Genomic DNA, 18905 nt, shown 5'->3' with positions numbered 1-18905 from the left:
CTGTGTACGTTGATCGAGTTCGCGTCACACTTTATAGCTATTGTTTCCGATATTCTGAGCATTGTTTCATTGTCTTGTCTGTCTATTATGATGGCCTTGTCTATCTGCGGGGTGTGTTTTTGTTCAAGGGCGTGAACAGCTATTTCCGTTTTTCCTGTGCTTTGTATACGATTTTTCTTTTTAATGTTGCGTTTTTTTGTGTTTAAATGTTCTGGAATAGGGATGTTACAGTCACGGAAGTGTTCTTGTAGTCTTGCCCATAAAGACCTGATGGTGGAACCTGTGTAGGTGATGTCACAGTCTTTTTGGCAGGGAAATTTATAGACTACATTGTGCTGTTCAAATATATCTTTTTGTGTGTGAGGTTTGGTGGATTTTAGGAGGTTAGCCAGTTTTTGGCTTGTGGTGAATACCAGTTTGTAGTCAGTATGTTTGATGATGTATTTATAGGCTTTGTATGTGTTTTGGGTGTATGGTAGTTTGATAATTTTTTGTGTAGGGAAGTTCGTTTTGGTACTTGGGTTGTTTTGGCGGTTTTTTGCCGTCTTGTTTGCGTAGTTAATCAGTTGTGTAGGATAGTTACGATTTAAGAAGATCTGTGTTAGTTTTTTTATTTCAGCGTTTAGACTATTTTGATTGGTTGAAAATTTGTGAGCATTTATGAATTGTGATAAGATGAAGGATTTTTTAACAGAATACGGATGGTATGAGTGAAAATGGAGGTAGTTTCCGATGTGTGAGGGTTTGTGGTATATTTTCGTGGCTATTTTGTTGTGTGTTCTGGTTAATGTCAAGTTTAAGAAGTTGATGGATTTGTTCTGTTCGGTTTCTGTGGTGAATTTTAACCTGTTGCTGTAGCTGTTTAGGGATGTTTTTAAAGGTGGTGATGTGTGTGGGATTACCAATGCACAGAATATCGTCCACGTATCTGCCATAGAAGGTGATGCCGGGGGGAAGGGAAGGGTGGAGTAGAAGTGATTCTATATGTGCCAGGAATAATTCCGCTAGTTGTCCACTGATGTTTTGGCCCATGGGGAGTCCGAAGATTTGTATGTACATGTTGTTGTTGAACTTGAAGAAGTTTGCCGAGATTACTAGTTTTATTAAGTTAATAATGTCAATGGGCGTTAGTTTAGTACGAGTGTGTAGGGTGTGGTCTTCTGTGAGTAGTGTGTGTACGATGTCTAAAGTTCTGGGGACGTCCACGTTAGTGTATAAAGAGGCCGCATCTAAAGAAGTGAGGATATCTTCTTGGGATAGGGTTAGGTCTTTTATTTTATTGAAAAGGTCGTCCGTGTTTTTTATCATGAAGTTTGACATTGTGGTTAGTGGTTTGAGGAGTTTCGCTACGAATTTTGATAAAGGGGCTGTGGTGGTATTTTTGTAGGAGACTATTGGTCTCATCGGGTACCCGTCTTTGTGGGTTTTTATTTGTCCGAACATACAAGGGGTTCGTGTGGTGCGGGGGATTGTGTTTTTCAGTGTGGTTTTGTCAATTTTATTTTCATTTTTTAGTATGTGTAGGGTATCGTTGATTTGTTTTATGAGGTCGGAGGTGGGGTCAATTTGTATTTTTCGGTAGGTGTGTGGGTCGGTTAAGATGGCTGTTATCTTGTTGTGGTAATCGGCTTGGTTTGTGATGACTACGGTGTCCCCTTTGTCCGCTTTATTGATAATAATGTTCGGGTTCTTCTTTAGGGATAGAAGGGCTTCTTGTAGGTTGGGGGTGATGTTGGGTTTAATTATTATTTTACTGTTTATGATGTTGTTAATTTTGTGGAATATAGTTTTTTTGTTAGGGTCGTACTCTAATTTCGCTTGCATTTCGGTAATGATGTCTCTGTTTTGTATGTATTTTGGGGAAACACCAAAGTTTAATCCTTTGTTCAGGATGGTGATTTCGTCAGGCGTGAGATTGTGGTGTGATAGATTGATAATGGAATTGTTTTTTGTGTGTTCTAAGGCGGAAATATCCGAAGGGTTGGAAGCAGCGCGATTGTTGTATTGGGTGTTTGTTAGTGTGTACCATTTCTTTGCGTGTCGATCTTCTAATAATAGCGTGTAGTCGTTGATGTGCGATTGGGTATTATCCCAAAAAACTGCCCATTCGTTAGTGGTTAGTAGCTTTTTCAATCTGTTTTTTGTTTTGTGAATGTATGAATATGCTTGTTGTTTCTTTTTAAATCTGTTGTTTATGGCTTGTTTTATGAGGGCACGGGATGCTCGGTAGCAGATTTGTTTATTTCCGTGAATTGTGCTGTTGCCGCGTACCGTCGCGAATTTTGGTGTGATGTTGTGATCGAGGCATTTTTTGAGGAAAGTTATGTGTATTTTTTGAGCGGTGTATGTTAGGATGGTTTTTTGGTATGTACTTTTTGTAAAGTTTATGCATTCATTGAACATGTGACGTGCGACCATGACATAAGCTTATGTTGGTATGTGCGTTAGGTGAAGGCTAATTTTAATGGTGTTTGTGATCGAGGGTGGGGGGGGGGTTGGGGGTTGGTGGGGGAATTATGAGTAGAGAGCCAACGTTAGGGGTTGTATGGTTATAAGACACAAGAAAATTATGTATATTATTTCTGGGAAAACTCCCATGTTACTCCTCATTATAAACTATTATAATACAGCTATATCGCCTGCTTCAGTTTAGGAGTACCCCTGTTTAAATGTCATTGGCTATTTACTCATGGGTTCTTAGGGCATTATGAGTGTAGATGTACTAAAAAGTATACGTAGCTTAAGGAAATAGAAATTGCACATACCTTTTTCTGGGTGTTGTGGCTTTTCCTCTGTCTGCGATGTCGAGAACTGCAGAGTGTGTGTGTGTGTGGGGGTAGGCAGTTTGGTAGAATAAGTTAGAAAAACCCGGGTTTTTTTTCGTAATATGTAGAAACATATACTTTTATATAGGGTGGGGAAAAAGTGAAAGGGTTAATTTTTTAAAATAGGGAGGGGGAAGGGGAAAGGTGGTTGACGGGGTGTGGACCGTTTCGACTATTCGTGGTCATCATCGGAACATATTGGGAAAGTGGAAGCTATGTCAGGTCGGGTGGGTGCTTCAGAGGTGTTTGTGTTGTCTCCTATTGGTCGGGATAGTGACCTCAATTTAATGTTGTGAAGCTTCCAAACCTCGGAGATTATGTAGGGCCTGTGTACGTTGATCGAGTTCGCGTCACACTTTATAGCTATTGTTTCCGATATTCTAATTAAAAATGAAAATAAAATTGACAAAACCACACTGAAAAACACAATCCCCCGCACCACACGAACCCCTTGTATGTTCGGACAAATAAAAACCCACAAAGACGGGTACCCGATGAGACCAATAGTCTCCTACAAAAATACCACCACAGCCCCTTTATCAAAATTCGTAGCGAAACTCCTCAAACCACTAACCACAACGTCAAACTTCATGATAAAAAACACGGACGACCTTTTCAATAAAATAAAAGACCTAACCCTATCCCAAGAAGATATCCTCACTTCTTTAGATGCGGCCTCTTTATACACTAACGTGGACGTCCCCAGAACTTTAGACATCGTACACACACTACTCACAGAAGACCACACCCTACACACTCTTACTAAACTAACGCCCATTGACATTATTAACTTAATAAAACTAGTAATCTCGGCAAACTTCTTCAAGTTCAACAACAACATGTACATACAAATCTTCGGACTCCCCATGGGCCAAAACATCAGTGGACAACTAGCGGAATTATTCCTGGCACATATAGAATCACTTCTACTCCACCCTTCCCTTCCCCCCGGCATCACCTTCTATGGCAGATACGTGGACGATATTCTGTGCATTGGTAATCCCACACACATCACCACCTTAAAAACATCCCTAAACAGCTACAGCAACAGGTTAAAATTCACCACAGAAACCGAACAGAACAAATCCATCAACTTCTTAAACTTGACATTAACCAGAACACACAACAAAATAGCCACGAAAATATACCACAAACCCTCACACATCGGAAACTACCTCCATTTTCACTCATACCATCCGTATTCTGTTAAAAAATCCGTCATCTTATCACAATTCATAAATGCTCACAAATTTTCAACCAATCAAAATAGTCTAAACGCTGAAATAAAAAAACTAACACAGATCTTCTTAAATCGTAACTATCCTACACAACTGATTAACTACGCAAACAAGACGGCAAAAAACCGCCAAAACAACCCAAGTACCAAAACGAACTTCCCTACACAAAAAATTATCAAACTACCATACACCCAAAACACATACAAAGCCTATAAATACATCTTCAAACATACTGACTACAAACTGGTATTCACCACAAGCCAAAAACTGGCTAACCTCCTAAAATCCACCAAACCTCACACACAAAAAGATATATTTGAACAGCACAATGTAGTCTATAAATTTCCCTGCCAAAAAGACTGTGACATCACCTACACAGGTTCCACCATCAGGTCTTTATGGGCAAGACTACAAGAACACTTCCGTGACTGTAACATCCCTATTCCAGAACATTTAAACACAAAAAAACGCAACATTAAAAAGAAAAATCGTATACAAAGCACAGGAAAAACGGAAATAGCTGTTCACGCCCTTGAACAAAAACACACCCCGCAGATAGACAAGGCCATCATAATAGACAGACAAGACAATGAAACAATGCTCAGAATATCGGAAACAATAGCTATAAAGTGTGACGCGAACTCGATCAACGTACACAGGCCCTACATAATCTCCGAGGTTTGGAAGCTTCACAACATTAAATTGAGGTCACTATCCCGACCAATAGGAGACAACACAAACACCTCTGAAGCACCCACCCGACCTGACATAGCTTCCACTTTCCCAATATGTTCCGATGATGACCACGAATAGTCGAAACGGTCCACACCCCGTCAACCACCTTTCCCCTTCCCCCTCCCTATTTTAAAAAATTAACCCTTTCACTTTTTCCCCACCCTATATAAAAGTATATGTTTCTACATATTACGAAAAAAAACCCGGGTTTTTCTAACTTATTCTACCAAACTGCCTACCCCCCCCCCCACACACACACTCTGCAGTTCTCGACATCGCAGACAGAGGAAAAGCCACAACACCCAGAAAAAGGTATGTGCAATTTCTATTTCCTTAAGCTACATATACTTTTTAGTACATCTACACTCATAATGCCCTAAGAACCCATGAGTAAATAGCCAATGACATTTAAACAGGGGTACTCCTAAACTGAAGCAGGCGATATAGCTGTATTATAATAGTTTTATTCTTGTTAAGACGCTCCAAGCACTGTTCAGAGATTTTCATGCGAGTGCTTTTGATCTGCTATGAGCAAATGTGCCACTGATTTCGCAAAGCTTTTTGATTTGCAATTTTTCATGCAAAATATATCCTACACATTCTTTTGAAATGACCATAGTCTCGGCAATTTCACGCACTTTGACTCGCCGGTCATCCAATACAATGTGACACCACTTTTTGGATGTCCTTCATGTGGATCATCTTCAAGGCTGGTATGGTCATGTTTAAACTCGGCAGCCCATTTCTTTATTGTCAAAAACGAAGAAGTACCCATAAGCTTTTACGAACTTCGAATGAATTTCTTTTCGTGTTAAACCTTTTACAAAGAATTTTATAACCACACAATACTCAATTTTATCCATTTCAAGGGATATAGACAACACTTTTTGCTTCAGACCTTCAGACAGCTGTATAAAACAAACTACTTGATAGAATGACTTGCAATTTCGTGTGGTTGCTTATGACAGATGTATCAACTTAAAAAAAAAAAACATCTTGCCGATAGTGTTGCCTTCTGTGGCCGAGGCCGAGAACTTTTCAGACCACCCTCGTATATATATGACAGATGTATCAACTTGGGAAAAAAAAAAATCTTGCTGATAGTGTTGCCGTCTATGATCAAGGCTGGGAACTTTTCAGACCACCCTTGTATATATGTTTATATATGATGCTACTGCTTTTTTTTGTGTGTGTGTGTGTTTGTATAGTTTAAAAATAGTAATATTGATGTCTCTTCACTTAACCTGATCCGGCTTTGAGGAAATCCATCCCTTATTTGAAATTAAAACAAATCAGTTCATTTTTATTGTGTATATTCTCCTTTGGCTTGAGTGGGTAGTTAGCATCTCTGCTTTTCAACTTAAAAGTTGAGGATTGGAGTTCTACTGTTGCATGGATATTGTGCATAGATTCATTGTCCAGTGTTAAACCACTACCACCTTGCTTATATTGAATGATAATATCAACAGAAAAATCAAAAACAGTGGCCTTTAAAGGACAAGATCCAATAAGAACTGAAATAGTAATTTTGAAATTATAAATTTGTTTTTTCACTGTTAGGCCGAGAACTTTTCAGACCACCCTCATATGTTATGCCATTGTCCTTGCACTTGCACAAAAGTACATGTGCTGTGTGCACAGCACATTTCCCTGCACATCATCTCATATCTGCGAGTTCAAAATTCATTGCTGATTTGAAGAAGAGATGTAAAACAGGTACATAAACATTGGTTTGATATATGAGAGGGGGGGGGTCTGGAAAGTTCTGATAAACACATAGAACAAAAATGATATTAAAGCAACTGATATTACCACAAGAAAATACATATGAGGATATAAGAACAAAGGTAACCCTCATTACTCTGCTACTAGTATGTTCTTTCTTATGGTTAGATCATTTGCTTTAATATCATTTTTGTTCTAGGTGTTTATCAGAACTTTCTAGACTCCTCCCCCTCCCCTTTGTACCTCCAGTGCTATTGTTTCAATACGTACATAATTTATTAAAGATTAATTTGCTCTCTTATTAAAAATATCAATAAGAACAGGAAAGAAAAGTCGCATCGATGAGATATCATCATCATCAAATTTCTGACATGTACCCTCAGAAGGTGTACAGGATCTTATGATAGTGCTACACGAAAAGTTAGTCATTATAAACTTCCTATCAACAATTTTCCTCCAGAAATCCTCCTGTCAATATTCCAATATTATCATCTTTGCCATCTTGGCAAAGAACACTTGTTTATCTAATTTTTCCTCTCCCATTCTGTTTAAGTGGTCATATCACCTGAAATTAGCTCTGATAACACATTCCTGAATGCTAACAATATCAAGATCTTTTCTAATATCCATGTTTTTAATATGATACTGACACTGATGCCATCTGTTCAGCCCCTAATATTTCTCAAGTTTCTTATATCTGTGGTCTTCAATCTCTGACAAAGAGTTTCATTTCGAACCCGGCTCTCAAATCCATAAGTTAAAATTGGTTTGAACACCTTTTATACAGCTAGTTTAGGGTTTTGACCAGTCTCTCTCTTATTCCGTATAAATTTATTCAGTTGACTTCTTACCATATCAGCTTTGCTAGTTCTACTGTCTATTTCCAAATTTAATTTGCATCTTCACTAAAAAAGTGTGCCTGAATAGCTGAAATGTTTTGCTTGTTCTATAGGTTCTCCATTCACAATGCAGTTGATTTTCAATGTTCCTGCCTATTTTCATTGTCTTTGTTTTTTTAATGCTGATTTTCATACCAAATTTATTATAGCATTATACAGTTTGGTCAGGGAATCCTGCAAACTTTTCCTGGATTTATTTAAAACTATAACATTATCTGCATAAAGTAAAGAGCTGAGATTAACATCTTCAGTTTTGGTATCAGGTTTAATACACCACTTTCCTTCATTATGTGATCCATTGTTAGATCTGAAATAGGAGACTTCAAGTTTTACATGATGTCACCATTCCAGAATCTAACAATTAACATAAAAATATATATGCATACTTATCCTTTAGCGCAATGTTAATGTTTTTTTTGTAACAGCATCTTGTGTGATAAACTGTGAATTTTGTGAAATTTAAATTAGTGTATCTGTATGTCTAGCATGAATGTAAGTCAGCAAAAAGGGGCAAAACAAGAGAGAAATTATTAGTAAAATATTGTAAATGAAAGAATGCATATTATTCAGCAACAAAGGGCAAAGATCACCTTAATACTGTAAGAACAGCGTAAGCACCCACGGGCATCACATCTAAGAAGACATCATGACGCATACGTTCCCGGAAACAAGAAGTCCCGTATGTTGATCAGTGAAGTCACCCAGCCGGAGACCAATGGGTGAGATGATATGAGCGATTCAAACTCGGAAAGGTGGCCCTCTAGGAGAGCAAATAAACCCCGCAACGCTGAAGCAAATGACCCCCGTTTTTTCTTGTTCCTGGATTTCTCTTCGTGTGTGTTCCAAGAGTCCTTCGCAGTTCAGCTCTCATTTTTGAGGGCTGACTTACGATAGGATCTGGCATGACACTGCAGTAGAGTTTGGCAAGGTAAACCATGGGCCATGATGAGAAGATCATCGACGTAAAACCTTAGCAGAAGGATAGCGCCCAGCCCAGGCGAGCATGTGTAACCCATGTGGCGATAGGATCGAGACGGCCAGAACCAAAACAAAGAAGGAAGGACGGAAGAAAACCGATAAAGAATAGATAAGTACTCTCACTTGTTCTAGCCCCTTTTGAGAATTGACTAACAATGTTAAGAGAATGCAACTTAAGATTTGTAATGAAAGAAAGAGTGAAGAATTAAGATCTATGTAAATGACTATGCTTTTGAAATGAACTTTAAGAACTTTCAGTTTGATAGAGATTCGGTTGTAATTAATCCGAGAGAAGTTATAAAATGTGTTAAATTGCTTTATTGTCCAATTGAGCTGTAATTATGAACGTATTATATGTTGAGTTAATGAATTTGTTAATACTTTGAAGTCGATGCATAATTGTTCTTAAGTGAGAGAGAGTGAATAATGAATGGTAGAAGTTTAACATTAGATTTGATAACCATTTTAACTTGTATGGCATTATTTAATGAGTTTAATAAATGTATTGATTTCTTACTTACATGTGTTTCTGATCATGATGACTGACTCTAACCCTTCATAAAACTTCGAACCTGTGTGTGTGTGTGTGTGTGTGTGTGTGTGTGTGTGTGTGTGTGTGTGTGTGTGTGTGTGTGTGTGTGCGCGCGCGCACGCGCACGTGCAGGAATACCCCAATTAAAAGTAGTAGGGCACGGCTGCAAATAAGATAAAAATAGCCAGAGAATCCAAGTTTCTAAGAATTTAATTTACATTCTTAGTGGCACCTGATATTCTATGATTATCCTAAAGGCAGAGTTTTCTCTAACCTTAAGGCCCAGGCTGGCGCAGATAAAAATAAATTTGCCTGAGTGACCACGATACCTCATAGAATTCAGGGAATGGGTAATTTCTGGTTGCCCTTAAGAGTTAAATTATGTAAGAAAAGGTATAAGAGAAGCGAGACTTAACGTTTAAATTTAATATTGAGGAAGATCACATGACAATGGCGCAACCTACTTAACAAAGAGGTACATGTGAAAGAATTTGATATAGCGGTTGAAGCAGGAAAAGATAAAGTTAAATATGTTGCCCCGATATATCAGTATCAAAGATATACGGTCCGCAACACCATATAGATGATGAATAACAGTGGAGATAATGTACAACTTGCAAATAATAACAAATAATGCTCTGTTTGTTTAAAAAAAAAAAAAAAACTGTATCTCTCTTCCATGTAATGCAGAAATTTGCTTTACATGAATTTATTTATTCACTGGTTTCCATAAATTAAAGAACAAATAGAAAAAAATTATGATAACTCAAAAACTGTATGACGAAATTTTATGTAATTTGGTGAAAAGTAGCATGGTATGAGATGTGAAAGAAACATCAAAAAAAATTGTTTAATTCACGTCATAAATGTTTAATTCAAGTCATAAATGGGTACATGAAGACAATGGTAAAAAACAAGAGGTCAAAATGAGATTGTCAAAGTGCCTCAATAAGGAATGTGGTTACTGCTCACAGCAGTATAGCACTCACAATGATATTTCATTTTGAAGTGAGGATGAGTATTATCGTCTTGTAGAATAAATGTCTCCCCTAGCGCATCCACATATTGATGAACATAGGAGTCCAGCATCCCATCTGTATAAGTTTGCAGCATTCGTTGTTCTGCTAAGAAGCACATACAGGTCGGTGCATCCACCTAATGAGATGCCTCCCAAGACCATCATGCTACCTTCACCATAGTGTCCCTTTCAGGGATATTAATGTATCCAGGGTATGAGATGTAAAAGAAACACCTACAAAAATTGTTTAATTCATGTAATAAATGAGTACATGAAGACAATGGTCAAAAGCAAGAGGTCAAAATGAGATTGTCAAAGTGCCTCAATAAGGAATGTGGTTATCCCTCACAGCAGTACAGCACTCATAATGATATTTCATATTGTTTAAAATGGTGTCCAGGCATACAGTTGACGATAACAGCCATTGTTTCTGTAAAGCAGTTCTGTACATCCTTGAAGGTTGTGGAGTCCAGGACTTGGGTCTCCTGGCCTAGGATTAAAGCCAGGAGACCCAAGCTGGTCAGTCCATATGTATGATAGTTTCTTCTTGAAGATTATTGGTCAGTGAGGTTTGCTCAGTGAAGATGTCTTGTAGGATAAATGTCTCCCTTATCACACCAACATATGGATGAATGTAGGCATTCAGCATCCCATCTCTATAAGTTTGCAGCATTCATGGTTCTGTTAAGAAGCACACACAGGTCGTTGCATCCACCTAATGAGATGCCTCCCCAGACTATCAGTGCTACCTCCACCATATGTGTCCCTTTCATGGATATTAAAGAGATAGCAACATGTCCCTTTTTCTCTCCAGATCATAGCATGCCTGGTATCTCTTTATAGAATAATTGGGACTCATCTGTAAACAGTAACCAAACCCATTGGTCTTGGGTCCAGCTGAACATGGAACTGGCCAATTTCAAAAGTTCTCTATTGTGATATGGAGATAGGGTCTAGCATGCAGATCACCCTTGTGAATCCTTCTGCATACAATGGAAGCAGATAACAGTGTTCCTGTAGCCAACACAGGTTAGGTCATAGCTGATTCTGGGTAGCATTCCGTGTTTTGGTGAGTTGTTTTCACTATCGGAATTGGTTCCACAACTTTTGGGATGCTATTTGTGACTGTTGGAGTTAGTTCCACAACTTGTGAACCACTGAATGACTCACATGTAACCTTCTGGCTCATTCTCTCTGATCTTATGGTGGCTTGCCACTTGAATCCATCGGGTAAATGATGTCTTGCAGCCATATCAAATAATTTTACTATCATGAAGTATATCTTATTCTCGCTCCAGATGCAAAATGGAAAAACCACTCCAAAAGGCCTGCTTTTATGCTTTGGCTCATTTGTATAGGATAATGAGGCACTTTTTTATATAATGTACCTGACTCTCATATGTACCCTCCCCTGAGATATAGCTTTTTTTTTTTCATTTGTTCCTTAATTTATAGAAATTAATATATATATATATATATATATATATATATAACACACACACACACACAGATCTAGGTCTTGCATTATTCGAATTTGCGCTACTTGAACTTAATAATTATATGTGAAATATTGTAATTGATTTCAGCTTGACAGAAGTAGGTCTGTTAAGGAATTTGCATATAAAAACAAAAGTTTTTATGTTTGTTAACAAAATATTTTGTTTGTTAACATTATATTTATAAAGTATAAAAAAGAATATACTTATAATTTAAATTTATTGTTAATAAAGCTACAGAGTAGTTATAGAGAGGAAAAATTTATTTAAAAAGAAATAAATTTTAAAAAAATTTAATTTTTTAAAAAAATCTAAAATTCTTGAAGGCAAGTTTACACTTACGAAAATATCTTTATTGTCCTTCAAAATGTTTTAGCAGCGTACACTGAATTGTTCTCTCTTTCTTTAAATTTTCATACTTATTCTGTTAGGTGACGAGTGCTTTATCCATATCTCGGCTAATTTGTATGCTTCGATCAAGGTTAGAGTCAGCATCAATTTTTGCTTCATGACGTCTATAGCTCAAAAGATATCTTCAAATTCCTTGAGAGTGAACTCCTTCACTTGCACATCATCTTGTTCTTCTGCATCATTGTCAGCTTCTTTAAACGCTCTTTGTTGATCTAAAAGTAGGAGAGCATCATCAGTCAATTCCTCTGATTGTTCAATTCCTAAACAGTTCCCAAACATTGTTATTTTCTAGTTCATCAAATCCAACTTCTCTTCCAATATTTGTTATTTCTTCTATAACAATTTTTTCTTCAGAATCACTACTATTAGCACAGTGAGACAAAATTCACTTACACACTCCTCATGTTATTGATAGTTATTTGTTGTCAAGCATAGTGAATATTTTCTATCGCATGTCTGATATTATAATTTTTCCAGAACTCTGCTAAGGAATTTGCATCCTCTCCTGTAGTTTTAGCAATTGCCTGTTCAAATGTTTTTTCTTATGTAGTAGGCCTTGAAGTTGCAAAGGTCTGTTGATCCATGAGCTGCAACAGAGATGTTGTATTTGGTGCAAAAAAATGATTTTTACATTTTTACACAATGTATTGAGTGTAGTTGAATTAACTGTAGCATTATCTGAAATCAGTAGTACTTTAAAGGTGATTTCAAAATTTTTTTTCACTTTTGAAATCACCATTGGTTATACTATAAATTAAAACTGTCAGGTAATTATTATACTCTTGGTTTAACCTTTATCCAAGAATAAGCAAAACTGCTTTCCCGTGAAGTATCTTCATAACTAGGCTACTTGTATATAAAGACTAATCGCATCACATCAATTGCTTTATTATCCCATAATGCAAAGCACACACATGTACTCTTTCAGATATGTATAATTCTATGCATTATAGGAAGGGCTGCCACCACCCAGACCTGTTTCAATCTTTATTGAGGTCTCAATAAAGGTCTGAGTCTGGATAGTGGTCCTTCCCATAATGCATAGCATTATACCTGTCTGAAAGGGTGTGTGCTTTGCATTATGGGTTACTGAGGCAGTTGATGTGATGTCATTAGTCTTTATATATACAAGTAACCCAGTCATGAAGATACTTCGCATGCAAACATTGTTTGCTTACACGTGGAAAAAGGGTTAAACGAAGAGTATAATTTCTTGGTATCTTTAATGTTTGCTCTAATACTTTAAATGTGATGTTGCTTTCCTTGCAATAATTTTTCAACAGCTGGGCAGAAATAGCTTGAAAACCAATCAATGAATACTGCTTGGACCACCCGTGCTTGCTTATTTGACTGCCAAATAACTGGAGGTGAGCTATGGTTCTAGCATTTTAGAGCATGAGAATTTGGAGACCAATAAACAAGTGTTGGTTTCAATTTAAAATTTGCCTTCAGCATTGCCTCCCAATGAAAGTGTTAGGTGATGTTTATACATTTTAAATCCAGGTTGTTTTATTCTTTCTTACAAAAGTAGTTTCTAGAAAGCATCCTTTTCCAGAATAAACCAGTTTTCTCCTCATTAAATATTTGTTGATCAGTGCATCCACCATCTTCAATTATTATTTAATAAAAAAAAAACATCAGTATATTTAGATGCTGCATTTTCATTTGCACTTGCTGCCTCACTAGTAATTTTAACATTACGCAGCTGAAGTTGATTGTTAAGTTAAACAAACCAATTTTTTTTTTTCTTTCACTCTTTTATACAAATTTAAAGCTTTTATCTGCATGGCTTCTTTGCTAAGGGGAATTCAATTGTAATCCTCAATCCGTACAGTTACAAGATACTCTGTTTATGTTATTGTAACACTTTTGTTCCTTGTAGCTGTTTGCAAACCACAAAAAAAGCTAATACAACTTTACCTTTTTCTTTTATTTCCCCTGTATGTTTTAAAATATTCGGACATTTTGACATCTCATGCTATTTTACAGTTACTTTGACCATGTTTTTGTCATTCACATCAAATTTGCTCTAATGTAATAGCAAGTCTCTTCTTTTTTGTGTTCATAGTGTTTTTATCTAGAGGAAGCTTCCTTTTGTCCATTTTTTAAAGGATTCTTGTTAAAACAAATCACAAAAACTAATGTTATTACTGCAGGCAACAGCACATGCAAAAATAAACAGGTGCAGACTGAAGTAGCAGCATCTGAAACCATAAGAGTAACCTGGTAACCCCTACTGCACATGCACTAGCCTCTCATTAATTGAATTTTCATTCACACTGATAGTGAACCAGGTATCCTTGTATAATTCACACTAAATTGAGTGTCACATTATTTGACCTCGCTGTATTCCTTAAGGGAATTACTTAAGTGCCAAAGCTATACAACTTAGAGGAGATCTCCACATTGCTCAAGAATTAAATTTACTTTTGAAATGAAAGCAACACAAGAACTTTCCATTCTTGGACATTCTCATCCAAGATTGCCTAATAAAGAAAGTAGAGAGGTATATTGATGCTTCTTTTCATTGTCATCAATTTCAGAAATCAAGCATTATCAAAACATTTCTCAAAGTTTCAGGTTTTTGGATTAATTAACATGTATCTACCAAGAAGGTCAAAAGCTGTAATGTTGTAATATATCTTCAAATGAATAGCATTCTACCAGTTGCTTGCAGACATGAAATTCAATACATAATGACCAAAAACCTAATTCTCAGAATTTAAATCTTAAACATTCCTGATTATTTAATATTATTATTTGAATTATTAAGATTTTAGAATTTATTTATGCATTGTTTTAAGAATGTCAAAATTTTATAATTTATTTGTATACACAAATATGTGTGTGTGTGTGTGTGTGTGTGTGTGTATATTTATATATATCCATATGTGTGTGTTGCAGAGTCATAGCAATGAGTGTTTGGGCTCTTTAAGACAGAGAATTGCAGAATGTTTACACCAGTCTGTCCACCAGTTGCAGTTGTTTCAAGGAGATTCTCATGTAAGTATTTTATAAATGATGGTAGTGATAATTGTTTACCAGTAGGTAATTTAAATGTTTTCTTACATATAATAGACAGCAGTTCAGTTACAGAGCCAGTTTTATTACATTGTGGAGTTAATTTGAGATATGAACTAAGGAATACAATCCATATAAAAAATGCAGAAATATTTCTGATATTTTTTTTGTACAGTACACATATAAAGAAGAATCTGGGATGCGTAGAGTCTGATCAACCAGTCTGCCTCAGGATAGCTCTTGTGAATAGAGATGAAATTGTCAAAGAATTTAATGTATTGTAGCATACACCATCTTTGTGTGCAAAGCTCTCCATTGTTTTATTTAATTAAATTTGTGCAAATTTTGACTTTTGTTCATAATTGCTTGTTTTGTTAATATAATCGTACTCTGAGGAAAATGCAACCAATCAAATACGTTGATAAAAATTAAATAAATAAGTTGTTTATATTTTGGGTACATATGAATGTACAGGCTTAATTGAAAGATTGTTGTTAGTAATATATTGTAATTTTAGATGTAACAATTATTGCATGACATATGAGCTTTGGAATATATTTATAACTGAAAAGAACAAAACTTACTTCTTTTATTCAAAGTGTGCAAGTTCATAACTAAAACACTTTTTTTGAATGTTAGTCAAGTGGGTTTTAATTTATTGTCCTACATGTTTTGTCGATTTTTTTGCTATCGGCATCTTCAGGGAATACAATTGGTAAGCTATATGAAGGTAACATACTAAGTTTTAACTGACAGTTCTAATTCATACAAAATTAGTATTGTGCAAGACAATGTGCGTGTCTCAGGAACATGATTTATTTGTTATGAGACATAATGCAATTGGCATGAAAGTTAATTTCTTTGATGTTTAGTGATCTGATTAAAGCCTTCCAAATTTCCGGTAGGAAATTTGGAAAGCTTTAATCAGATCACTTTTCATTCTTTCTAGAAGCTTCTAGAAAGAAAGAAAGAACACATAGGATATGTCAGAAACAACAGACAAGATATTTCAGGCCTTTCTTGCTACTTTGCATCTACCAACCATCTCATTGAGTGGGATAAGAGTCATATGTCCTATATAGAAGAGAACTACCATTCCAGAACCTTCAAGGAGGCTGCTACAGTCGCCCGTTCAACAGGAAACCTAAATAAGAATCAAGGTCTAATCCTACCCTACCGGAAATTTGGAAAGCTTTAATCAGATCACTAAATCAAAGAAATGAACTTTCACGCCAATTACATTATGTCTCGTAACAAATAAATCATGTTCCCGAGACATACGCATTGTCTCGCACAATACTAATTTTGTATGAATTAGAACTGTCAGTTAAAACCTAGTCTGTTACCTTCATATAGCTTACCAATTGTATTCCCTGAAGATGCCGATAGCAAAAAATCGGCGAAACATGTAGGACAATAAATTAAAACCCACTTTACTAACATTCAAAAAAAGTGTGTTAGTTATTATACAAGTAGTCAAGGAAGAAAATCACTGTGCAAGTTCATGTTTTCAAGAAAAGTGCTCCACTGGTGGATTATAACACCATTGTTTTTTGTGACCTAAATGGAAACTCTAAGTATAACAGTATAAGGCATAGTTCATTGGCCAATGTAAATAGGATGTCAGCTGTTAATTAGGGAGAATATATGGAAGTTCAGTTTTCAAACATTCTTTATTTTCTTTGGAATTTTTCAACACACAAATAAAAGTGTTAAAGATCAGGATTTTTGAAAGCATTTAAAAAAAAAAAAAGGGGAGGGGGAAAGAAAGTGAGGATGATTTCTATGTTTTGGCAATAAGAAGATACTGGAAGTTAGAGTTTGAAGGGTTTTTTTTTAATGCCTAATTGTTTGCTTCAGAAAATTTTGGAGAGTCATGGCCTGAAGTGGCAGATTTCTGTTGTTTAATTTGCAAGGAAGTAATTGATGTTTATTGTCAAAGTGAAAATGACTCTATCCTTAGTTCTTTTGTAATTTCATATACAGTAAAATTCATATTCACTGTTAAATGTCAGACAGTTTAATAAAGATTGAAAATTGTAATTGTATACTCTGCCAAAACATGCACTGTATAAGTTCCAATTTTCTTTAGTGCATGATGTGTTTCTGCACTAAGAAGTTTCTGTAGTACAATTGAGCCACTAGCAAGTGGCTCAATTGTACTACAGAAAAAAAAAACTTACTGCAAAAAAAAGAAAACTTACTGCAACTGATCTTAAATGATTCAACAGATATCATAGTAGATGTCATTGATATGAGAAAATTTTCAGTTTTTTTAATTGATTTACTTTGTGCTTATTAAAGAGAACAGGCAAAACACTTAACAGATTTCTATATCCTTGTTCATTTCTTAAGCATCAGTGTTGAACAATAGGATGAAACGTGTTTTCTTTACTTTTAAGCAGCATAAAGAAAATTATTTTAATGAAAAGGATGATTCTCTAGAGTTTCCTTGAAATGTTGATATGGTCTAATTGAACTGTGTTATATCTTATGTTATGCTCATTAGCATAATTTCTTTTATATTTAAACAGTAAGCATTTTTTAAGAATTTTTTTTGTGTGTAAAGATAAGCAAAATATAAGTTATTCCTTATAAAATGCATATCTCTTCTAATACTTCATTTTGAATTTCATTCATTTATTTTCTCTTTGGTATTTGGGTAGAGTGAAGTTTTTGGTTCTCTTAATTAGTATAGACACAAGAATTTTGAGGTTAAGAAAAATTATTATAGCTGCATATTCATCCACGATCAAAGCAGTGTATTCTGTATGAGGAAATTCTTTCTTAAATTTGATACTACTCGAAATTTTGGAATTGTAGAAGAGAACCCCCCCCCCCCATTCTTACAGTGATTTCTTGCCAAAGCTTGTTTGGCAAGAAAGTGCAATCAGTATACTTAACAGTAGTGATGTGTGAGTGTCCATAAGTGAATCCTCAACATAAAAATTGTAAACCTATAGTACCTTACTTGTATAGTACCTTGCCAAGGTGGTTGCCGACAGGGCCGGCAGAAAGCGGGCATGCAGAGCATGCGGGCACCGCCACCAGGGAATGGTTCATAAGTTAATTTTTAAGAAACAAAATTTTTATCATAAAAACAAAAAATTCTTAGAATGATCAATATTAAAATAAATAAGGCCGGATACACCGAATAAAAATTAAAAAAAAAGTATATTGCCGCCTCTTTGATCAGCCAGCTGTTTACAATTTTGCAGCTAGAGCAGGCTAAATGCTTGCCTGCAGAATGTTGTGTCTATTGCAATCTATCTAAAGTGAAAAGGTGAATGGTTTTCATGTGCAGAAACGAATTTTTGTACAAAACATTTGTTGCTAGTTAACCAGTCATATGGTACACATCTCAGTAGGCTACTGACAGTAGTGCAGTGCCGACTATTATTTCTTCTCTGTGTCATGTTGTATAATAATTTTTTGTGGGTATAAAATAGAAATGGAATCAAAAACAAAAAAAAGTTATTTGGTGCACAAAATTGTAAGCGTCATGCTGCGAAAGAAGCAGATATTAAGAAACAAACTGGGGCTCTTAATAAATTTGTTAAAATATTAAAATATTCTGATGCAGATTGTAACCAACTCAATACATCAGAAATCAGAGTCGAAGAACCATGCACATCATCCAGTTTGCATGAGAGTACTATTGCAATTATTGCACATGATTTAAGTGAAAAATAGTTAGGATTTAGTTAACTACAACAAGATTTAGTTGTAGTTGACCATGAAACTAACACATTGTTAGTGTCTGTAAATTTAGAAGATTCAGGTGAATGGGGAAATATTGATGAAAAATTACGAGTTGTTTTAATTGAAATGGGGCCTGTTTAAAATAAAAATATAATATATCCCAGAGATACATATGGTCTCAAATTTGGCGACACATATTATAATAGAAAAATGGAAAACGGGAGCTCTTGCCAAGAACATGGCTCATTTATTCCGAAACTTTAAATTCTGTTTTTTGCTTTTGTTGCAAACTTGTCGCACCTACTGAATCACCTACTGAGTCTTG

At 35.6% G+C, this 18905-nt stretch overlaps 1 protein-coding gene across 1 annotated transcript in view; it reads left to right on the top strand.

The window, feature by feature from the left end:
* LOC150101143 (ubiquitin carboxyl-terminal hydrolase 24-like) overlaps positions 1-18905 on the top strand; it is an 824883-nt gene that overhangs the window by 320063 nt on the left and 485915 nt on the right. The window contains exon 24 of the mRNA XM_090401261.1: positions 14762-14860. Within this exon, the coding sequence (XP_090257387.1) occupies positions 14762-14860 (99 nt within the window). The remainder of the gene's footprint in view (positions 1-14761; positions 14861-18905) is intronic.

Source organism: Typopeltis vanoorti, chromosome 12 (genome assembly GCF_054136105.1).
Source record: "Typopeltis vanoorti isolate ZY-2024b chromosome 12, IOZ_Tvanoo_1.0, whole genome shotgun sequence".
In the NCBI taxonomy this organism is placed as follows: Eukaryota; Metazoa; Arthropoda; class Arachnida; order Uropygi; family Thelyphonidae; genus Typopeltis; species Typopeltis vanoorti.
Note: the sequence above shows the minus strand (reverse complement) of the source record. Positions and strands in the feature narration are given on the sequence as shown.